This window comes from Zonotrichia leucophrys, chromosome 3 (assembly GCF_028769735.1).
Source record: "Zonotrichia leucophrys gambelii isolate GWCS_2022_RI chromosome 3, RI_Zleu_2.0, whole genome shotgun sequence".
Classification (NCBI taxonomy): Eukaryota; Metazoa; Chordata; class Aves; order Passeriformes; family Passerellidae; genus Zonotrichia; species Zonotrichia leucophrys.
The window spans coordinates 74,253,923-74,278,768 of NC_088172.1; the positions used below are offsets into that span (position 1 = coordinate 74,253,923).

Sequence of the window (24,846 nt, forward strand, 5' to 3'; positions counted from 1 at the left end):
GAAAACCCCTGCTCCAGACCAGCTGTAATTCTGACAGTGCCTCCTGCTGAGTGACTGGGGTGAGGATGGGAGCACAGGCGCGGGTGAGTACTTTAACTTCCTTTTAGAAGGAGGGTGATCAGCTCACAGACACGCTCACTGTGACACAGACATCTGCAGGGAGGGAGGAGAGAGCTTTAGTGGCTCAGCCATACGGAGAGCACAGGGAGGGTGCAGGTTCCTGGCCAGGGAGAGGCTGGCTTGCAGGAGGAGATCTTCATGGGAAGTCAGAGCAGCAGCACAGGATGACAGCCCTCGCTGGAAGTAATCCTCAAGGTCCAAATCCTACCCGTCTGTGCTCTCACTGGCTCAGCTGGCCAGCAACCCCTTCTGGCAGCCGGGGGCTGTGAGGGGATTATCCACCGGGACAAATACTGATTTCTGTCAAACTGATGGACACCAAGGCAGATCCTGCAAGAGAGAGGCATCCCAGCTCTCACAGATACACTCATGCCTGGTGGGGGGTGCTGAGGTTTCCAGCAATCTCTGTTTAGATGTTTGTTTGCTTTCTGTGCACATTTATTTAGTATTCTCTATTTCATACCTATGTACGAAGGTAATTAAATACCTGTATCCTCCTGCCTTAGGGTGAATTCCACTATACAAGAGACTTTCAAAGGTAAACATTCCAAACCTGAGTGTTACAAAAACTTTCAAAATGAGAGGTGTAAATCCCATAATTAAAATTTGATTACCTTTACAAGGTCCTGAATATGCTCATGTAGCCTATAAAGGAATGCAGCATTACAGCAGGATCAGGTACTTCTTTTATTATTTTTTTTCCTTTAAAACCCTGAATTTTCCTTACAGTGTCAAATGAGTTTTCCAAGAAAAACATGCTCTCAACACACCAGAATGTAGCTGAATTGAAAGACCTTTTTTTTTTCTTTCTGCTGTCTTTCCCCCCATACATGTAACACTAGAAATGTGTTAAAAAACATGTAACACTAGAAATAAAAAACTACAGTGGAAGTAATATGACTTTTGAAAACAAATCCTATCAAGGCTCAGGGCTTATTAGGTTTGTTGAGTAGGTCAGCTAGATTCAAGTAAATGATGCAATTTTAAATTCTTTAAACTTTAAAAGTTTAGTAACTCTTACAAGGCAGTAGGAACACCTATAGCTATGTTGCACTACTGTAACATGACAGCACTGCTCCAAATACAAATATCAAGATAATGTTTCTTTCAATGTGACAATAGCTGTTATGATTTATTACAAAACCATTTGCAGCCTTTCTGAAGAGATAGGGATGATTCAAGCTTCCTCAGACAGAAAATACTGGAAGCAACAAAACTAAGCATTCCAATCAAAAGACAAATGCCTAGTGACTATCCAGACAAAAAGTACCTGGCTTAAATCTGAGATCTTCCAGAAGTTCCCACCTAGCTAAGGGTTGTACATCCCCCTTTCCCTTCAACTTACATATTTAGGATTTTTTAAAATAAATTCTATTAGGTAAACTTGTATTTGCTATTGAGTGCTTGTCCTTAAATTTTTAAGTGCTTAAAGAGAAAAAATCAAAGCACAAAAAGCTTCAACAGTTTCAAATCCAAAAATGTTTCAAACACTTCCTTCTTCCTTTTGTCTTTTAAGTGTTTGCCAGATTCAACTCACATCTGCAAATAGTTTTAGTCGTGCTCTCCTTTCCTCTCCCCCCCACTCTATATATAGGATATAGAAAAAAAATACCTACTTCTGCTCATTTCTCTTTATTCATCCAGGTTTTTACTTCATTCCATCTGTGTCCTGTTTGAGATCTGCATCCCATTTTTTTCCCTGAAATATGCAACTGCAGTTACTACAGGCTCATGTTCCAAGATACAATAGCACATTTAGCTTAGTGTATTTTACATAATCTTTAAAAGATTAGGTATGGCTGAGGTTTCCACCTCCCCTCCCCACAAAAGAACCTCCAAAAACTTTGTTAATTATAAACTGTATTTTACTGGAATTGTTGGACAATATAGTAAAATGTGGAATATGAGGTCACTTTAACCTTTGATCAACATTAACTATGCAGTTGTTTGGTTTCAGTATTTCTATACTAACTAAAGCCAATCTTTCTGCAAAGAGCTTCCATTTATGGTGAACTGTTCTTCAGTTTCCTTAAACCAATTGTCTGATATTCCAAGCAGCACTTTTGGGCTGAATTCCAGTTCCCAGAGAACCACCATTGCTTTAAATATCTGCACATAGATTTTTAGGACTCATTCTGTAATAATTTTTTCTATCATTCTTCTTTTCTGACTGTTCTCAACTTAAAAAGTGTCCTCTGGAGCACAATTAACTTGTAATGAACATAAAGAAGGCAGCTTTTGCCAGTCAAGTATTGATAGGAATTTTAGTATTTGAATGATTTTTTCCTCTTTTGTATGATTTTTGTACTTCTGCCCAACTCCATAAAAACACAATCACTTCCAGATAAAATAGATTATCAATAACAAAATCCCTGTGGACCTTGTAAAGGCTGTTCACATTACCAAGAGTGCTTTTCTGAAAGCAGGAATTTTAATTTATTTTGGGAACAACCACCTCCTGAACCTCTCTTATAGAGAGAACACTATGGTTGCCCTAAAATTTGCCAGTAGTTACTACATGCTGATAACCATACACTGCCATAAGCCACCGAGTTTGTCTACTAGAACAGGAAGTCCTGTAAAACTGAACACATGGACATGATTAGGGGCTTAACAAAGTATGGATTTTATTCTAGGTTAAACATTTACTGACTTCTACAGATAAAAAGACTACAAAAATAGTATGATTTAAGTACTTTAAAGTTCTAAGCCAATTCATGTTCTGTTTACTGTTAGGTGTGCTACTAGACTAAATTTCCTACACTGAATGTCCTTTGTTACCATGTTAAGCAAACTCCAACTATCCTGGGCAAACTCACAACTTTGAAAGTTAGAAAGCATTGTAATTTGCTTTGTAACTAAGTAAATACACTAATTCAACCTTGAGTTTGATTATCTGATAGTTTTACTGAAAACCTCATTCTATGCTTGTTAGTTCTCTTCCTTTTTCTGAAAAAAAAGCGAAAGAAGAAAAAAGAAAAAACCCAGCCCTGCAGTCTTCTCCCTTATTTCCAAAGCACTTACTGGCCAAAGAACAGTGGCCAAAACAAAAAAAGCCAGAACAGCCCATAAGAAGCCACAGCTTCCTAGGGACCACTGGAAGCAACAATCAGAACTGCTGGAGAAGCAGAGATGTGATGATTGCTCAGGCAAGACTGTACCTTTACCATCTCACATCTGGGTGCATGAATCACAGAATATCTTGAGTTGAAAGAGACCCACTGGGATCATCAAAGCTCAACTAGTGGCTCTGCACAGGACAAACCCAAGAGTCTTACCATGAGTGGTCATTGAGCAGCAAAAAAAAATAAATAACTTTTAAAAATAAAGAGAAAAAAAATCATTAAGTGATAGAAGGACTTTAGTCTGACAAATGGCAGTAAAACCTCTAAGCAATTATCAATGTCAAGTAACTATTTAAACATTAATGATGTTAAAGAACAGATTTCCCTTTTCTCTGAAAAAGCAACACAAAAATCTTCAGTTAAGAAGTTAAGAACTGTCATTGAGAATAACTTCTGCTTTTTTATTGTCACTTCAAAACACTTTTTTTCATTTAGTTTTGATTTGAGAGTCAGGTTCAGCTACCTTTCCAATTGTGTGAATTTTTATTTTATTTTTTATAAGGTAATGCTGTATTTAAAAGAACAACAGCAACAAAATCCAGCAGTTGAAATCAGACTGCTGGCAGATTTCTCTGCTAAACCTGCAGTGTTCCCCTTAGACTTTCTTTTCTTTTGGCACAGTACCTGTGTTCTCAGAAACTGCACCTCTTCTGTAAGCAGGTGCTTCTCTTTGAAGAGCTGATTCTGTTTGTTGAGCAACTCCACTAACTGCTGGGCAGTGGCCTGGCAGTGCTTGTCAAGCTGCTGTAACCTGGAAAAGAAATAGATAAAAGGGTTGCACAGCATCTGAAGTTGGAGTTCATGGAAAAAGCTTTGATCTTTGCACTGTTGGTGGCAGATCAGGCTGGTGGTTGGGCTGAGACTAAAGTATTACTCCTAGGATGGGCTTTAAATGTATTTTCACACTTTAAATTAGCACTTTAAAGGTCTGCACTTTTAATTTAGAAGCTTTATGAGGACATGACAGCAAATTTGCTTTGCTGTGATATCAGTAAAGATTGCAGGAGTGTATCCCAACACCTATAGCTAAGCAAGCTGCACACTCTGTATCTGCTTCTGTAACTGTCTTCTTGAAACACATGCAGTAGCCCAGATTATAAAACCAAATGCCCAAATTCCCTGACAAACTGGACCTGAAATGACAAAAACTTCTGTTTTCTATCCACTGCTCTTTGCAAGCTGGTCAATGTCCAAAACTCATTACAGAACATAGCACTTATTTCAAGTAAGCTTAGTGTTAATTAAGCATGTCAGCATAGATCCTTTAACAGTCTAACAGGGATTCCTGGGGAAAGATGTAAAGAGTCCATCATTCCAAAGTCCCTCCTCATCAGGGGCTGCAAAACAGAGGGGAAAAGCTGGCAGGTATCAGAAGAAACATGCAGAGGCTTTCTGCTTACACTGAAAGAACATGTGCCTGAGTTGGGACAACAGTGCGGTAAGACAGGTCAACTGCACATTTATTTCTTTAATCACAAAAGCAGGTATCACTTGTTATTTCTCCAGTGACTGTTTATTACTCCTGGCATCCAGTCAGAAGCAATTTCCAACTAATGTGAATTTTACATCAGAACAATATTTTTTAGTAGATAATCACAGGTAGCCCATGCAAATTTCAAAAATATTACTGGACACAAGGCCTAGTGTGCTCTATAGTGAAGCTCTATGTCCTTTCAAATAAACTGCTGTGAATGGAAAAGTCTTTAATTATGGAAATAATCAATTACACTTTTCTGCTTGTAACTTCACCACCCATTGTTATATTTAGACTGTCTCCTTGAGCAGAGGGAGAAAGATGACACAGGCAGTGAGCTGGGTTTGACCAGCAGGCCACAACCTTATCATCTGTATCTCCAGTGCTTGACTGCAGGTTTAATAACATACTGATCTACAGCTCTGGGCCACAATGGATGAAAAGGGTGCAGTTCTAGTCAATGCAGATCTGGATCTGTGAATTCCCAAATTCTGTCTGCCAGTCTGCTCTCCCAAAACTGCTGCCAAGCTGGCCCTTGGTCCACACACTGGGACTCCCAGCCTGCTCTGCTGCGTTTAGCTCCTGAGGACAGGCTCTGGGCCCTCTCACAGTATCTGCTATTACGTGTGACATGTGCAGCACAGCCACACATTCCCATATGCATTGTATCTGGCCTGCCTGCTGATCTCGTAAATGATTCAAGATGAGAAATGAACAGCTCCACCCACATTCACTGTACTTCCCATATGTTACAACTGCACATCGATGCCTGCCATCATTTTTACAACTGGGTGACAGAACCTTCTGCACATTTTGCTAATACGAGTGAGGGAGGTTGCACGGTCGCCACGTTCACTTTGGCAACAGCACCTACCAGGCAAACGTACTGTGTCCTGAGCATCTGAGTGACCACTGTGTCCCTCCTGCCTAAATGAGGTCATTTTTCCACCAAAGTGTCAAGATCTGTCCAGTTGGGATGGCATGCAGCTGCTCCCCCTTGGCCTGGCCGTGTTGGAGGACAGGGTCTGACACCATGCTCTGTCACATTACTTCAAGGCACAAGGTGAAAATGTAGCTCATGAACCATGGTACCATGTTTGAACTATCCACAGGACAGCCTGGCACTAAGGAGAAAGCTCCCAGTCAGTAGTAATAACAATATCCTTCACATAATTTCCCATTAACCACTTCAAACCAATCCCAATTTCTATATGGAGGCAGGAGACAGTTCCATGAGATGAGTGGTTCCACAGAAAGAGAACACAACCAAGGCATCACAAGCTGCAGTGAAAGTTTCAAGGTAAATGTTTTGCTCTGATTCTCAGTACCTGGAACTCATAGGCAGCTTTATGTTAGAAGGGCTCCAAACTACCCTGCTTTTTTGTGCAATTACAACATGCAGAAGACTTCACATGGCAGTGAAATTTGCATCTGAGACTAGGCTATACCCCAGGCTGTCCAGAAAAGAAGGGAAAAGTGATAGATAGGGTTTTGTTACACTTTGACAGGTATGGCTAGACAATCACTGCAAGACCCTGCAGAAATGACGTGAAATATCAAACACAAAGGACAGCTTTGGCATCAAGGTGAATTCCACCTGCAGAATAAACTTCTGTTGCATCCAACACTCTTAAGTTGTACTAGCACCCACCATGTTACACTTCCCCTTATGTGTGGCCTACAGATAAAAACAAAAGCTGCTTTCTTTTCTATAACAACACATAGCTAAAGCAGGAGCACCCGCAGGACTCAGGCTGCAAGCTCCCTGTCCTGGGAGACTCAGACCCATTAATCCACAGGCAATCCACAATGAAGGTAAAAGCTGACATAAACTGTCAGCCCTCCTCTGGGTTTTAATGTTGATTTGAAGGAAATTAATATGCAAGGATCTGTGGGCAGTACCCAGTCACCCTGCAGTGGGTATCAGTCAGTCCTTGACATAGTAGAGGCATTAAAAGGTTATTTACTCTTTCAGCATAGTCAGGTTACTGATGTAAAACGTTTTCACTTTACTCCACAGAGCTGGATTTGCTGAAATGGTGTGATTGGATTGCAGCAACCTGCAGCAGTTAAATCACCAAATCCAATAATCATGCTGCATTTACTGGCACACATCTTAATTAGGTTTTAATACAAGTAATCTGATAACTACTTCTGGCCAGCCAGAGCGGAGCTGTCAGTGCTGAAAGGGCTGTTGTTGAGCAGCTCGGCCAGCGTGCTGCCGCGGCTGCCTCCCCGCTGCCCCTGCTGAAGCCCCCATCTGCCAGTTGCCATGGTAACACAGGCCAGCCCATCACCCCAGCAGTGGGTGCTGCGACCCCCAGGCACCCCAGGGCAAGGGCTGGGGCATCAGCCACACAGGGGGCCACCAGCGCCAGGGCCACATCTCTGTGGGTGAGGGGGTGCTAGGCCTGGCTCCTGCTGTCCCCCAGAGTGACCAAAGCCCAGCACAACCAGCACACGTCATTGTGCAGCAAACTGCCCTTAAAATGCATTTGTCCTGTCAGGCCAAGAGTGTCAAACTATGAGTTTCTAAGGTTGCTCCTGCATTGCTCATTTGCCTAATGATCAGGGGTGGTTCCTGGTTCTGAGTGGGAAAACCAAAGACCACGCTGGAGACCTCTGCCATGCTGCAGAGATGCAGCTGAAGGGTGATCACTATGATCACACTTAGTTCCTGACACAGATAGATCAGGCACTACCTGAGGTCATCTCCTGCTGAATGCAAGTCAGTGATCAGGCCTGCTTTACCTCTATGATGATCCTGGTGCCAGACTTGCTGCCATCAAAGAGTTAAGGTGTATGGCTGGTGCTCACACTGAGCTTGTTTCTGCAGCCACAACTAGCCCAACTGCTGTCACTCCCCACGCCCCTCATGGGCATGGTAGGACAGATCTCCTCTGCTTTCTTTCCACCTCAACTCTGCTACCTTTCTGCCTTCCCTTTTCATAGCAGAAGTGATGTTGTTATTTTCATTAAGGCAGAAAAAATTATGTTCACTACCTCTTTGTATCTTGAATCAGCTCCGTGAACAACTAGGATGTTGAGACCAACAATGAAATTATTACTCACATGAGAAACTTCACTGTGGTTTATAGCACTGATAAAATCACACAGTAAATTTTGAGGTAAAAAAAATTAGTCTATGTATTTAGAAAGGCAGACAAATAGTAAATTAAACCCTGATGTTTCACTAGTGTCCTAAATTACTGTTTAATTAAGATCTTGACCCATACATCAGTGCCTTGAAACAACCTTAAGTGATGAGCATCTCAGAGAAGCCTCCACATGCTCCCAAAATTTAAATAGGAATATCTACAGAGATAACCTATCCTTTAATTGAACTGCATTCTCCCACCTGGCTTCAAAATCAAAACACTTGATGCACCTTTTCATGTTAATAAAAGATAAAAAAAAGCATAAGGGGAAAACTACACAGACCAAGAAGCCACCCTGTAACAGTGAGTAGGAACTAAAGATGGTGAATAAGCCTCCTCCTTTCTGTCACAGTGGAAGTCCTGACTTCTAACATGACACAGAGAGACAGTTCAGGGCATAGTAAAAAAGTTTCCATGGAATTTCCCACCCTCTGGAACCCCTATCATACTTCTGTTGCCACAAAAAGGACAAGACTGTCATTTGCTCAGGCAGAGCAGATCTACACCACTTCTAGGTTAGTAAGATAAGCACTTGCCCATGTTACAGGCAGAACAAACTCATCCAACTGATGTTAACAGATGGTAACTAGAAGTTAATATCCTTTGCACAGTTTGGAACTGGACACCTAAGGAGCAAATGTCCACATTTTACCATGAACCCCTTGACCCAGGTGGCTTTGTATCACTCATTTTTTCTTAAATTTTATATCTATTGGGTAACATTTAAATTCTCTTTTACTAAAGACACTCTCAATTTTTCCACATACTTTTAAAGTACCTATAGCATATAATTTCTAATAAGATAACAATATTTGCATGCCACAACAACACCTGCAAATAGGGTTTAATTAAAAGTTTACATAGGAGCTTCCCCTTTGTTTCAGATGTCACCACTGAGTATTAGAATATGTCCTCACTTCCACAGTTGGCCCACCAGGTTAAACAAATAGATCATGTAGGAAAGCTGAGCCTGGATCTATTCCTGGGCTTCTAATAGCTCATGTCTAACATGCTGAAGAGAACATTATCAGCCTGCTCTTCAGCAGGGGGGTGTAGCAGCTGGGCTTGGCCGCTGTGATGACCACTTTTGGCCCTACTGGGTTTTGACAGGAAGGAAGCAATGAAAGAGAATGTACAGCAGGCTGGAAAAGATATGGGTGAAAGCTTCACTAATGTCTATTTGTGTCAGAATGCCCTGGGTGAAGATGAGGCTTTTCCTCCTTTAAAGGAATAGTAAGACCTTTGGTAGGAATATGAACTCTGGATCAGGTTTACTCTAGAGAAGAAATAATTTGGGTTACTATTTTATGCTTTTAGTTGACAAGTATGAAGTAAAACAATTCTCTAGATCATCTAGGCTCGTAATTTAGAATGCTGAAAAATACTGTAGAAAAAAAAAGAGAGAAGCAGGGCTCAAAGCAGATAATATTACAAAAATATATTGAATTGTATTGTTGTCATGGTTTGAGCCTGGCACAGAGCCAGTGCCCCCATGAAAATGCCCTCACCCTGGTGTCTGCTGTGAGATGTGACCAGGAATAAGCAAAACAGGCTCCAGCTTAAACATAAAGAACACTTTATTACCTAAACTACAGGAAAATAGGGAAAAACTATAAGGAAAAGAAAAAAAAAATTGAAAACCTTACAAAAAAACCACTTTCCTCCTCCCCACTACCTGAATTTCCTAATCCGATACATTCTCCCAAATCACCAACTGCCCAGCCTGGCACCACACTTTAGTATACTCAAACTTCAGTTCATGAAGAGGAGAGGAGTCCTTCTTGTTCCATAGGCTTCCCCTGGAAACACACTGAAACCTCGTGTGCTTCCATGTCACTCAGCACCGCCCGGAAAAAGTCCTTTTGCCGCTTGTGACATCTTCCTTCCATGCCCAGTGCTCTCACCACCGTGCATGGATCAGAGCTGCTTTTAGGGTTGTCTTTTAAGGATGCCTTGTCTCACTCCAAAAAGGCACAGTCTCTGCTTTGGGACATCTGTCCCCCCAATATTTTTCCAACCCCCTGGGGCCGGGGGGTCCCCACGATGAACCCTCCTGGTTCTGAGGCACTGCCTCCCCCTAAGTGCAGTCTCTGTGTCACAGGAACAAACTGAGTCCATGGCCACAAGAAAAGTCCAGCCACAAGGCCACTCCAAGCATCTCTCTCTTCACTCAGCCAGTCTTCTCTACGTCCTTCAGGCCAGGTCCTTGTCTCATCTCATCTCCTATCTCCCTTCTTATTCAGCTTCGAGGAGGATTAGCATTTTTGCAAGGCCCCAATCATGAAAGAAAGGGGTTAAAACTTTCAGTCTCTGTCTGTCCCGGAGCTGCGGCACTCCCACACACGCTGCCGCTCCGGCCAGGCACTCTTCCCCCCCTCCTTCTCCTCCTGGGCCGGCTGCTATCACATTCGGTGTCGCCGGCTCTCCTCTCTCCCTCCTGGGGAGGGGAGGGGGGGAATGTCTGCCCGATGTCTCTTGGGGCTCCTCCACCCTTCCATCCTCGAGGGCCTTCTCACTCCCATCTCTGTCCAGGCCCCGGGCCTACCGCATGGCTGCCCCTCCCCCGCCCAGCAGCAGCGGCTGGACAGGGGAGGGAGATCCGACTTCTTCTCCTCGACGTCCCAAGAGAGCCTGCCAGGGCCAGAGCTCTGCTTTTTAACCCCTGTGTATTCTCGGAGGTGTGTCCAAACCCCACTGGCTACACCAGGTGCCAGTATCAAACTCTCGAACATCCATTGGTTTGACCACAGCATCCCAGAATTCCCACTTCTTCCTGGTCAAACCACCACAATTGTCAGACTCTTTTTTTTTTTTTTAAAGATGTTCACCTCTCTGATTTTGTTATGTGCCAGACAGAACAGATTTTGCACAATTTCTCAGTCATAATGGTAGGAGACACATACCCCACTAAAGTTTCAAAAGTGGTCTCCTCATGTTTATAAGATATGTATTTGTACTACTGAAACAATTTTCCTGTGCTTGTGTCACTAGTTACAACATTTTTTGTACTTTTGATAAACATGCGCTTGATTTCCCCTACTCCTTATTCCAATTCCTCCTATTTTGTTTATTACCAGACAAACTGAACCTGTACAAACTGCTAGCTAGTGTCCACATAAAGCAATCACTGTATTCAAGCTGTAGACACTGAGAATTTTTAATGCCCAATCTGAACTCTTTCCTTCACAAATACTTTGCCTTTAAAAAGAAATTCCCAGCATGAACCTCATCAGAAGCGACATGTAACAGACAGTACATGTGGTGTCTGGGCAGGCAGCAGAGAATTGAAAAACAAGTCTTCACTTTTTCTATCCCATGGCATGTGCAGAATGTACATGTGGCCCAAGCTGACATCAGGCATTTGAAGCAAAAAACCTGCTAAAAGCATCAGCTTCTGTTAATTCACTTTGTCAGATATTGTCTTAATTAAAAAAAAAAAAAAACCCTACCGCAAGGAAGGGCAGTGCAGCTGAGCTACAACTGCTTCAGTTGTTCTGACAGTCGCAGTTGCAGGCGCACAGAACAGCTCTGGGTTCGGCCCTGCTGTCCTCACCCAGCCCAGACCCTGGCTGCAGCCAGCAAGGGCTGCAGGCACTGAGGTACCAGCAGAAAGCTTATCTCTCTAGCTATCAGTGCCTGTGTTGGAAAGGTAAAATGTTTCTCACTAGTGACCTTGCAGATGAGAGGCCAACAGTGCCGGCTACAGTCCTTCTCATTTGGTTATCTGTAAGGGAATCTTTCCAATTTTAAGGATTACATATCACAGTCCTTCAAAACTGTTCTGCAGCACAACCCCAAGGCTGCTGTAGTGCATATTTTGACTACTACAAAAATAAACTCTAAAAATATCAAACACAAATTGTTAAATATCTATGGAGGTTTTGCTTGTTAGTTTTGTTGCTTTACCCCCATTATCCTTATTTTCCACTCTAGAGGTGCCCCTCCTTCCAGTTCATTTCAAACAAATGATTTTGCCTTTAAGCTCTGGCAGGCAACACACATTTGCTTGTTTTTCCAGTTTCACAGAGGGTTATTGTGGTTTACATAAATCACAGTCAAACTAATGATAGTTGTAGGATTTGTACAGAGTTAGTTTTATGCTTGTGACACAGAAAAGGAGGAATATGACATATTGGTGACATAATTTTTTCTGTGCAGCACATTCAGATAGATGTCTTAACCACAAGGGCTCATTGCTCTCCATCCACACAGACCAGATTTCTTCCATTTGAGAACTTAGCGCCGGCTAGGCCTACTCCCCTTCTATTACAGCTCTAATTTCCAAACTTACTCTAGGAAACAAAAGGGAAAAAAAGGGCATAAAGATCTAGGGAATGGCTGGGAAGGAGGTCAAGGTGGGCAGAGGAGCCCAGGATGTGCGTGAGAGGTAAGAAAGATCAGTGCTCAAGATCTGCATGGATACACCCAAGGGACCTGAGGAGGGTTTGGCCTCTGTTTGTGCTGGCTGGCCAAGCAAGCTCCCACCTGACAGGGAGCTGCTGCTGGCACGCAACACAGCACTTTGGAGCAGGGCTGTACACCTGGGGCCAGCCCCATCTCCCCACGTTCCCCAGTGCAGCCATAAACCAGCTCTGCTGAGACTGAAGGGAGTCACAGCATCAAATAAACACCATGGCAGGTGTAACACAGGAGACTAAAGATAGGGAAAATGGTAAGGTAATTTTGCACTGGAAGGGGCTGAGAGGAAAACAGTTTCATCCTGAGAAACCACAGGTTTATTTAGAAAAATAAGAAGAGCTGGAGAATCTGAGCAGTATTATCAGCCCACCTTCATGAAGCTCAGCTCTTGTGAGCAGAGTCCACTTGGTGTTTTGTTTTGGACTATATTTTAAAACTGCACATGAAGTTAGTGAAACCTGCAATTGCTTAGCAACACTGAAGGGAAGCATTTCACAGAAAATACATCTTAAAAATGCATTAGTACATTATAGACAGTATTACACTCTCTGTAAGAGACTGGCTATTTTGTAATTTATATGTGCATTAGTCCAACTGTGCTTTAATTTACTGCAAGGTGAACTTATTCATTGCTATGAAATAAGGGAATTTTATTGTTGTTTTAGAGGCAAATATCAGTACAGTTATCTTCAGGAAAACCATTAACCCCTCCACAATAAAGAATACAACTGCAACCAGGCAGTTTGGAGATGAGTATCAACACACCCAGATCACAGCCAGTGCAAAGGGTCAATAATGCCTTTCTGGTGAGAGCAGCTTAGCTTGTGGATGAGAATAGCAGCTCCAGAGCCCCTGCAATAGCAGCACAGGGCTGTCAGCAATACCACACAAAACAAGCACTAAGGTGGCTCCAGCCTGGCTCTCCCATGTCACAGTTCAGCACATCAGTCAGCGGTCACTGGACCCTGCACAGACATCCCAGCTTGGTAAGAACACCAGCACCTTCCAGCAGAAAGATTCCTCCTATCCACATGTGCATGCACAGACTCTTCTGTTGCCATCACATTTTAATTATAGTGAAAAATTCTAGCTAAACTATCAGCTTTTCCTTTGCTGCAAATTGAAATAAATGTTAATAGCTTTCTTGACACATATTCAATGTAACTATATGAGAAGAATATTTTTCCCCTTGGATTACAGCAAAAGGTCTTGCTTAGTTTTTTTAGGCAAATTATACTCTTCTCATGCTACTTCCCCACGTTCTCATCTTTCAGTGGTAAGCAGCGGTAACTTTTATGAAGCAAACATTTAAACAAGCAAGCTTAGAGGTCTCAATATGCTTTTGGAAACTGAACATTCTCACTTACATAAATGAAAACTTACTGCCTTAACTTACTACTAGTAAATTAAGAAAACAAAGCTGTGGCTCTTTGTTCAAAAATAAACCATGGGGTTTGTTCTTTTCAGTAGGGATAGAGAAGACAAACACATGCAATTTGAGAACAAGAGATCTACCTGCTATCAGTCAATTACTGTCTCTGTAGACATGGCAACCTCCGATACTGTGGCTGCAGCACAAACACATCATTACTTAAAATTTCTTATATGGGAAGCCCAGAGAAAATGCACATTTCTCTGTTGGTGAACTCCCACATGAACATGGGCAGAAAGCAGTCGGGGTCTCTGGAAGGCAGTGAAAGCTCAGCAGGTGCCCCAAGAGATCCTGAGGTCCCCGCTGGGGCTCACTGGTCCGACTGCTCCTCCTCAGCAGCCACCACAAGAGCCTTCCAGGGAGATGCTGGTGGTCTTGGCACCACTCCTGGTGGACAACTGTCCACCTCACACCTGGCTCAGCCTTGGCTGAGGCGAGGTAATGAGCAGGCCGACAAAATGAACCCAAGCCTCGCTCCCGAGGGAGGCTACTTTTGATCAGTGTGGAGCAACATATGCAGGCTTGAGCAGGGGGGCACGCAGGCAGCTCAGGGAAAAGCGTGCGCTGCTGTAACTAAACTGCAGATTAAGCTGAGTACTGCTGTTTCCTAAGCTCCAGATAAGGAACCTTCTGGAGAGCATGAAAACATTAAAGCGAAAAAAGAACGGTAATTGTAATTTTACTTTTAAATTATTGTGAATCTGGGCTGCACTAGAGCAGCGTTTGTCCCAGTTTAAGGCAGCGTATTTTTCAGCAAAGATTCTCATAGGGAAGATGCTTCTCTAGTTAATGGTTTGTTTCTAATGTCTCTGAAACCATAACACTACCTGCTCAGCAAGTATTTACCAACAAATGAATGTTTGGGTGTCTCTCATGTTATCTCCTTACATAAAAATCATGATATTTTTATGATCATGACATGCTTAAAATCTCTTCAAATAAAATAATCCTAATTATTGAACTTCTGTACTGTAGCATCAGGGTTTGATTTCCTTAGAAACAAATGTTATCAAGGAGAAAAAAACTGCATTTACAGGTCTACTAAAAGGCCTGATTTCATTGAAACATGCAGAGGAATTTAGAGTTCTATTCTCTGACAGTAGAGAAATGACTAAAATCTATTTCTGTTACAGATCTGGATACAATAGCTTTCATCTTGATCCAGACATAACTCCTATGAGCTGTAATGTGAACTACAGACTCCTGTAAAGCACACAAAACCCCATGAAATGCTCAATCCTGTGTTGCTAAAAACTAAAGGAGTTCTGCCCTTAACAGAAGCAGGCCCTTGTTTGCATAAAGAGCACCCTGTCAAACAGAATACAAATGCCAAGCTGGTACATTATAGCCACAAGCACAATAGCCCCATTCTTTTTAACTAAGCAAATCCTAGAGAGAGCAGTTTCCCCCCAAAATCTTGGCATCAGTGACAAATTCAGTGAACTGATGTCTCAAAGTGTTCACGAAAGACCACCTTTTTCTGCGGGAAATTTGCAGAGGGGCACGAGCTTTTAATTTCAAAGAGAAAGGAACTGTATGTTTTCATTGTAAAAAACGAGAGTGTGAAAAAATCCTAAGCACACAATAGCTCTCTTTCAAGTATAAAGTTCAGAATTACATCTCCCAAGTTTCCTGTACGTTAAAAGAAGAACACATAATAATGATCTAAAAATCCTTCACAAAAAACCAACAAGCAAGGATGAAGCAGTACTCGCCTGGGGGCCAATTGCCTCTCCAGCAGCGGTAAGGCTGTTACTAGGCTTGCAGTACCATTTGTTCCATTACACAATCTCCTGAAGCCTTTTACAGAGAGCTAAAACAACTGCCTGTACCAACACGACACATGGCTTTCCATCCCGACTCTTTGCTAATCCAGACGCTCCAACCATCTTTCTTTAAGATGCCATATGGTTGGCAGAAGCCTGTAGATCTAGCAGCACATCTGCTTGTATGTTACTTCTCCCCTCCAACTCCCCCCTCCACACCACAAAAGAGAGAGCAAATAATTATTTTACATGTAACCAATTAAACTGCATTTTAAGAAAACAGGGATTATTTAGCTCTAGATATTTTAAAAATATAGATTGTCGCAGAAGATCATTTGTATCTCGGTGATTTGGGAAATACAGTGAAACAAAACAAAGAAATGAAAGGCACATGGGCAAAATGATCCCTGCATTTGAATTATTTAAATGACTGCCATTCAGACCTTATGCCCGAAGATTTATTTCCCACATTAGTGTGCCACTGAAGAAGGGATTGAATTTGCTCTCTGCTTTTGTCAGAGGTGAATCCGACAAGCAGACTAGGAAACTATAATACACCAAACCATGCTTTGTTAAGCAAGCAGAGTGAGTCTGTACGCTAATGACTCTGCAGGAATACACTGACACACTGATTTTTTTGGTGTGATGAGCAAAGATTATTCACACCATAAAAATCCTGGTTGCACTGGCATGCAGGCATCCAGGTTATCTCTTTAGAATCCAGACGCCAAGGAAGACAGGCTGCAAAAATAATTTTGTTTGTGATGAGGTATCATTTGTCCATTTATGATATAATGGACTATAACAGAAGAGAAAATATACACTTTGGAGCCTGAAATTAAAAAAAAAAAAAAAAGAACCTAGAAATTAAAAATAAATGTTCCTATAAAACTCCCAGTGACCACTCTGTGATGAATAACCATCTTAGTTAATGAAGGGCAGGCAGAGATAGAAATATATAAGGACAGACTGCACAATTTTGCAGTTCTGTCTGCTGGCAATTTGCAGCACCTTTTGTTCAGAAACACTATTTCCTCAAACTTTTCCTGCATCACTAAAATAAGACATTAAAGAGATAAAAGATAACATTTCCACCTCAAATGCCGCTCACATGTATTGTCCATGCAGTTATCCGTGAAGCACTATGGAGCATAGGAACATGCAGCACATGTGTCTGTTCTAGCAAGAACATCTTCTTTTCCAGAAGAACAGACACTAAACATGCATTTGCTCCAAACAGTCTCCCTGCACCAAGTCTCCATTGCAATGTGCACAGAACATTCCTTTGCCTTCACAAAAACAGTTTTCCTTACAATATGGGATTGCTTGTGTTCAACTACACAGCGAACAAATTGTTTTTCCCCTCAGCTATTTAGGAGTTAGAGTTCCTACACAAATGATGGCGTCCTATCCTCACAGAAAGAGTCAACCAATGTTGAAGGTTTGGTTGAAACCAGCATTTTTCAGGACAATACTAGGTTTCCAAGCTGTTTGTTTAAGGCTAGTGCTTTCCTTTCCCCTAGTACTCACTGTTTCAAGGCTATTTAAAATTTCATCAACATTGCATTGAACAGTTTCATACAAAACCAAAATTAAAAAGACATTTTCTCCTCCAATAATTACATTTTTTCTCTATTTTTCTTAAGAAAAAGATGACAGAAGTTCAAAACACACTTGTATTTCAAAATTTAAAATGTGGCAATGTATTCAATGACGTAGCAATTTAGCTTAGTTTAAATTTGATAGGGCTTGATTTTCCAGTTATAATAAAGAAGTACATAAAAGGGTATTTACAGTAACAAGAAATATTTATAACTAGAAATAAGGATTTCAGTTAGTTCTATGCACAATATTCAAAACTTAAAAACTATGAAATGAAGCCAAAATATATATAATAAAATCAACAAAACCCCTCTCCAGCCTCTTGGGTTAATCTCTTCAGACCTTCTGTGTTTCACACAGATTTCTGATCATTGACCAATTTTCATTTCAGATATTAATGCCCAGGCTTGGCCCACTTGCCCCAATCCTAGAGGACTGTGGGAGATGAGAGAGACAATTATTTTCAATTATCTGATTGCACACATTCACTTCTTTAATTTTCCTAGATGAGGAGTGTCTGTGCGGGTCTTCGCTTTTTCCTGAAAGATTCTTAACAACTCAGTATCACTTAGAGTTGAAAAATGCCTATCCTATCCACTGTGCTGCTTTGGATAGCAAAGCAATAATCAACCCAGCAGGATGTCTCCTGAACATATCAGGTCAAAACCAATTGTCTGTGACCACATCTAGTATGTCTGTGCACACCAGCTGTGACTGAGGTTCCAGAGGAAGGTGTGCTAGGAAAACTGGCTCACAGACTCTCTCACCCCATCCCAATCCCTCAGCAGCAACATCCAGTGCTGGCCCCTTTCAATAAGAGTCCATGCAAACATCAGAAACAGAATTTCAGAAATAGGAAGCATGGCCAGCAGAAGTCCTTCGCACATGTGAAACATGCATTTGATTAGGCACTTCAGAATTGCAATTTACTTTTTAGGCAAGAAGTATGGTTTTAGATTTAGATATGAAAGAGAAAACTAACTTTGTATATGCGCTATGACTTCTTGTCCAAGAACCATGAGCAAAGTCTTCAGCAAGACCTGCTGCAAATGGACTGCTGTAGAAATAATGAAATGCTGCACATGTTCTTATTGCTTGCATGATAAGGGAAAAAAATATAGTTTATTCTCCTGATAAGCAAGGGAAATAAAGGTGCAGTGTATGTCAAAAGCTTCTCCCTTGACTGCAGAGTGTAACAGAACTGTTGCTTACCATGGCCACGATTAATGATTTCCAGTAGAAAGTGCCAATAGGTTCACTGGATTGCAGTCTGGAATGCTTACGAAACAGGCTGGATCTGATGAAGACTCTGCTACCATATCTTATCAGATCTTTTTGGGTTTGTTTGGGAGGGGCTTTTTGGAATGTGGGGTGTAGAGTGAGGTTTTTTTAAAGTTTTAAAGAAATTACAGTTCTTATTATACGGAATAATAATGATTAGAAGTATAGGCTTAAAGCTTCCGGTATTCATGTTCTAGGTACACCTGAGATATATATAATATTGATATAATATTATAATAATATTATAATATAATAAAAATATATTGAATATATATATTGATATAATAATTGTAAATAATTCACCCAGTTTTACTGGGCACTTCATTTGTAAGTTGTAGAAGCAACAGAATTTCTACAGTGATTTGTAGAAATGACAGAACCCTTTTCCTCTTTTGAAACAAAGAGAAACAGGGAACTGAATGTGAAACCACTTCAATTTGAGAAGGACTACATGGGGAAGTGATGATATTAGCAAGGGAATTGATTTCTTCATGAAACAACCACATGAACGCCCTTAGACATCCATTATCAAAACAGAAAACACAGAATCACTACATTCATTACATTACTTCATATTGGCATTTTTAATTTTGTGGCTCCTGTTTTAGTATAATTTCTAGTTTTGATGGTGACTCCATGCACTTAATTTTAAGAATAAAATAAAATATACCATAATGGGAAAATAGGTAATCAACCAAGTATCTGAAAGACTTCAATTAACTTTTTGACAAGTTTCATGGTATGCAAACTCTAATGTAACCAATTTTTGTGAATTTAACTCCTTGAATATGAGAAAGCAAATAAATTACAAAAATGTCCTAGATGCTCTGCAGTACTTAACTTTCAAATTTATACAAGTGTGAGCTCTGGAACCATTTTTTTGGCTCTTAAACTTTGCCTTCCTCATCTGACACACACAGATTCTGGAAGTATTCAGCTTTCACATGGCAGTTTGTAACACACCAAGTGCACATGAACAATACATGCCCTAATGAATTATTTCTTACTCAATAATGACATGTATTTTACTATATACAACTATTGTGACCTATTACTGCAAGTTGCACTTGCATTTATTTCTAGAGCTTTGCAGCGTTTTGATTTCTGAAATTTTATTTGCAATCGGATGTCTCTGCCACCACAGCATTGTTATAATCAAAATTAATAGGCCAAGACAGTCTTCTAAAATTAAATTCTGGTCTGAAAGGTACATTTGATCATTTGGGGATCTCTCTTCAGATGCTGACAGGGAGACAAGTGAGCGGATGTAGAGAGAATCTGGATATATGGTTCACATATGGGCCTAACAAGAGCAATCTCTTCATATAAAGACACTATTTCTCGTGCTAAGTCTACCTTGTTTTCTAATCTCAGCTGAAAGGAATGCTGGAATCTGGGGCAGTTTTCCGCATCAGAGTCTGTTATTTAACTGTATGATGTCAGAATTCTTGTGTTTTCACAGAACCTCTATAGTTTGAAGTTGTTGTTTTGCTGTATTTTGGGAGGTGGGTTGTTTAAGATGACCAATGCTACACCCTCTTAGAAATCTTATTCTTCTTGGTTATTTTTCTACCCAAAGCACCCTGAAATTCAGGTACCCGATGGATACAGGATTTTTAATTTTTGGGGGGTTTTTTTCACTGTTAGATTAGAACTACGAGATTACCCCTGATTCAGGAAACCTGGTATTTGGTATTGCCAAGTATGGGATGTTAAGCACAAGTCCTTCATCTGAGTCTAGATCCAAAAATACAGGTCCCAAGCATAATGCTACACTATTTGTCATCTAGGGCTTCCTTTTGTACAGCACAGAATCCAGTATGGCAGCACAAGACAAAAGCACTGAGGAAGAAGAAGAAAACAGATCTTGGTTAGCCTGTCATGTAGCAAACATTTGTGTGAAGCCACACACCATCTGACCCAGAGGCTCAGAAAGCTACAGCTAGGTTTAAAAAAAAAGAAAGAACAAAGGAAATCCAGAGCAAATATGCAGAAGGTAGGATGTGGACCATTGCTCATTATGGGCAAATCTTTTCTTTTGATCAACGTATAGCTGTACTGGAGGTACCTGAGGTACAAAACTTTGCTCAAACAGGTTTGGAAGAAAAATGCCAACATTCATTGATGCCTGTAGCTCATAACAAACAATTTCACAGCTCTATCTCAGAAGATGTTAGACAAGATTAGTATAGTACCAAATCCACATAGCACACAGATGCCCTGAATCCGGCAATGTCATGATCTGTAGCACAGCATGGGTAAAATTGAAATACAATGCTTGGAGGAAAACAGCCATAGTTCCCAACAAAGTGCTGAGAAGTCTCTGTTAGCTGCCACAGCTCAAAGTATTCATAGGATTGGGAAATTACCAGAACTCATGTTTAATGGATTTAAATAACTGAGTAAAACCAAACACAGCAGCACCTCCAAGCTGTGCAATCCCAAGCAACAACTTTGAGAAAAAAAGCACTGGAACACAGAATGGAACATATGAATGTGTGAGGTACTGTCTAAGCTTACCTCAATTTAAGGAAAGTCCTCAGACAAGGAGGTTAAAGGCAGAAGTTGTTCCTTATGGCTGTGAAATAATTTTGCAGTTAAGTCATTACAGCAACAAAGGGGCTTGAAGGTTTGCAGGTACCTGAAAGTCACATGGTTCACAGACCATTCCCCATTTAGTTCCCCATGACCGAAAAAAGAGAAAAATTCTTTTTAATTCAGTGTCCTAATTAGGATGATAATTGTAAAAAACCCCAAACCATCACACTTGACAATAAGAACCTATGTGTTTACACCCAGACTCTTTTGTAGCATATTGTCAGGAGAAAACTAACTGAACTGAACAATGAGCTACTAGCTCTACCTCACCTAGCTGGGGTCTGAACTTGATTCCAAGTTTTGAAGGAGTCCAAGCCTTTTGAGGGAACTCAGCCAGCAATTCAGGCAAAGATTGCTTCAAAGGAAAAAAGAGGCTTGATTTTTTTTTTCCCTTTTTCTTTGTCCTCCTCTTTTCTTTTTAAATAAAAGCAACAGCTCCGATTTGTGAGCACAGTTTTGAAAGGAAGGGAGAAAACACCATTACAAATAGCAAGCAAAGCTTTCAGTTTATGAATCTACTAATTCATCCATGAAATATCCAGGTTGCCTTCATCATCATTTCCAAAACACCATATTATATAAGGTAACAATGGAATACTAGGCTGGTCTGTTTCCCATAGTTTTAGTTGGCTCAGCTGGAAAGTGAATGCAGGCTATTGCCCCAGGATGAGTGAATAATTTAACTCAAATGCAATTCTGCACAAAATTACTTTCACAACTGGAAAAAAAAAGACCAAAAAGAAAAAAAAAAAAAAGAGCATGGCTAGTCAGACTCCTTGTTCTTGTTAAACGTTTCCTTCCTCCCCCCCCCACCCCGCTAAACTAGTATCATTCACAAAGTTTAGTTCACAGTGCTGCTGTTAAATCAGGGAGGTATAAATCTTGACATCAAAACACCAAGCTTTTCTGTGCTAGAGACAAAACTGCCCCTACACAAAGTGTCAAGTACAAAACTTAAGCATTGCATCTCTGACAGTTCTGCACTGGCCTGGTTGAAATCTCTGCTCAGGAGTAAAATTTATGCTGAAATAGACGCAAGACAAAATCCCCAAATTGTAGACCGATAATTTAGAAGAGGTCTGTTGCATGTGGAAATGGTTTTGATCTTCAGATCATAAACTCCTGGAGGCACAGATCTTCTTTAATTACATGACTACAAAGCACCATGTGTTTCCATTATGCTATTTAAATAATAGATTTAATTTGAATTTACATTTGTTGATGTAAACATTACTGACTGTAACATTACCCTGCAATCTGATGCAGAAAGTCACTGAAGTATTAGCAAAAAATTCCTTCCCAAAAAGATTACAAAGGAAAGAATCCCCAACTGTGCTATTTAAAAATATGAATAGAAATTAGCTAAATAGAACAGAATAAATTTTAGTGGAACAGAAATTTTAGGATGATATTTTCACACAAACAACACTAACAACTCAAGTAATTCTAATTTTTAATTCTGCTCCACAATTATCTATTGTGTTTATGGGGCCAAATAAATTCAGATGTTTCCAGCAACCAAAGTTCCACTGGTTATTAAAAGGAAAGAAAGTAGCATGGGAAGGATCACTCACTTATCTTGCAACACTGCTTTAACCAAAGTACAACTGGGGGACTCTGCTAATGAATTTAACTGTCAGGATGCTATCAGTTCTGGTTTTTATCAAAATTAATTTAACCTCTGTTTTTGCATAAACAGTCCCTGTTGTTTAAAACTTTGGGGCTGCTTCTGTACATCAGGGAGGGCTCAAATGAAACAGGGTGTGCTGGGTCCAGAGAAGAAGTCAGTGAAGAACAGCTCAGCGGGAAGCATTTGAACACAGTAATATATTTCCCTTGCACTATTAATAGAAAAAACCCAAAACCAAAACATCCTACCCAAAAAATCAGAGCTCACTATTGCTGTATAAAAAAGATTTTAGTTTTGTATAAATGACCTGCAAACACTTCTAACAGATGTTATAATTGTTTGTTTGAGAGAATCTAGGCTAAAAGATGAAAAACATCTACATGCCATAAAGACTAGAGAAAAAGTAGTAATATTCTGTAGAAATTGTACTGACTTTCAGTTCTGAACACAGAACTCACAAGACAACTGAGCAAACAAGTAAGTTGCATGAAAAATTTTGAACAAGCAGAGGTTTTTGCTCACTGTGTACATCCACAATATATATTTTTTCAAAAGATCTAGAAATCTTCAGAACTTTTCCAGAAAATATTCCCTCCACATGTAAGGTTGGAATACTGAAAATTACATTAAACATAAGAAAAACATAAAATGGTAAAAGAAAATAATACAAAACAGCACTGCAAGAATATTTTTAGTATTTTGTTTTTGAAGCCTTTATCGTTTTCCATGTTACTTGATGTTTTTTTTGTCTGGTAGTATGTAAGCCCTCTAACCCATTCTTTCTTTTCCTTTTGTCCTTACACTAACCTGCAGAAGGAATAAGTGGAATTATAAGGCCTTCTGTCTGATCTAAAAATTCAAAAAGAGAAAAAAAATCCTGAATATAAGTAAAAAGATGATGGGCAGACAAAAAACAAATAAGTATTTAAGTGCTAGGTTTGAAAAAAGACCCCTTATTAGATCCAGATCACCATAAACAGTCCCAGCAGTGGGGAAACACTCAACACTGCAGATGAAGGATCAAGAAGAATTCACATAATCCTGGGGTTTTGATCACATCTTTAACAAATGCACATACTTATGGCAAGGTACTCTGGAATGCAAAAATTTAATTTAACAAATATGAGAAAAGCATAATATTGACAACTTTCTTAATACTTCACACATTGCAAAGACAATCACTATAACTTATTTTGCTCTTGTTGATGCTCACTTCTCCATCCCCAAATCTCAACTCTGCAACAAGACGGTAAAACTCTTTGTAACAACCAGATTCTCCTTACCTACTTGCAGTTTTGAAATCATGTTCAGAAAAATGCAGTGAATCTGTAAAAATTGTTATTCATGAGGGTACAGGCCTCCCATTTCAGCTTACAGCAGCTACCTAAATGATTTTAACAGGAACTGACCATTTCCAATATGCAACAGGTAAATCTCTCTTTTGCAGAGTGGGGAAAAAAAATAGCTGAAGTTTGTTGAAAAACTACTTTGGTAAATGTATATGTTCCATCAGATCTATGTTATAAAAACTGGATGACCAAGCCACAGACACTATTTTTAAAATATCAAGTCAGATATTAATAGGACTTTAAGGAATTACCACAATACATTTACAATGAAAGCAATTGTTCTAAGACCTAGTAGCTGGCTGTTTACTGCAATACTTAGGTGACCTCAGAGAAGTCAATACAACCACTTTTTCAGTCAGAGGTGCCTTTACATTTGATGGAGACCTTGAAGAACTGGGCTTTCATTAAAAAGTAATGGAGCCCTTCTTCATTTAAATCCATACATGAAGGTACCATTTCTGGCACAGTAAGTGTGTTATAAGCTCCTGGATTAGTTACAGGAGTAACTATCAACATTCAGTCTCACAGATTATAACATCATTATTTATGCTGATATTATAGAGCATAACCAAAAATCGTACTTTAAAATCTTTGAATATTTCAATTTAGTGTCTGTAGAGAAATTCTTACATTTTTAATACGGAGGAGTAATGCTGTTTTGATCCTTGCCACAGACTATTGATTTTACACATATTTACATGAAAACAACTGTGTGAACTTTTTGTTTTGCACTACCTTTCTTAGTAACAATAAAAAAGACTTTGTTTCTTTCGATACAGTTTAAAAACAGTTCTGTAAATACAGAAGCAGCTAGTGATTTAACATCCTTTTTTGCCCATTCTCTACCTTGGTACAGAACACTGAAATCAGTATTTCAGTAGTAGTGAATTCC

At 40.2% G+C, this 24,846-nt stretch overlaps 1 protein-coding gene across 2 annotated transcripts in view; it reads right to left on the reverse strand.

Annotated features, from left to right (window-relative positions):
* Positions 1–24,846, reverse strand: part of SDCCAG8 (SHH signaling and ciliogenesis regulator SDCCAG8) — a 106,255-nt gene that overhangs the window by 2,367 nt on the left and 79,042 nt on the right. For both annotated transcript variants that reach the window (XM_064708836.1, XM_064708835.1), the window contains exons 17-18: positions 3,870–3,996; positions 1,737–1,819 (exon numbers count right to left, since the gene is read on the reverse strand). In XM_064708836.1, coding sequence (XP_064564906.1) covers positions 1,769–1,819; positions 3,870–3,996 — 178 coding nt within the window. In that variant the 3' untranslated portion in view covers positions 1,737–1,768. The remainder of the gene's footprint in view (positions 1–1,736; positions 1,820–3,869; positions 3,997–24,846) is intronic.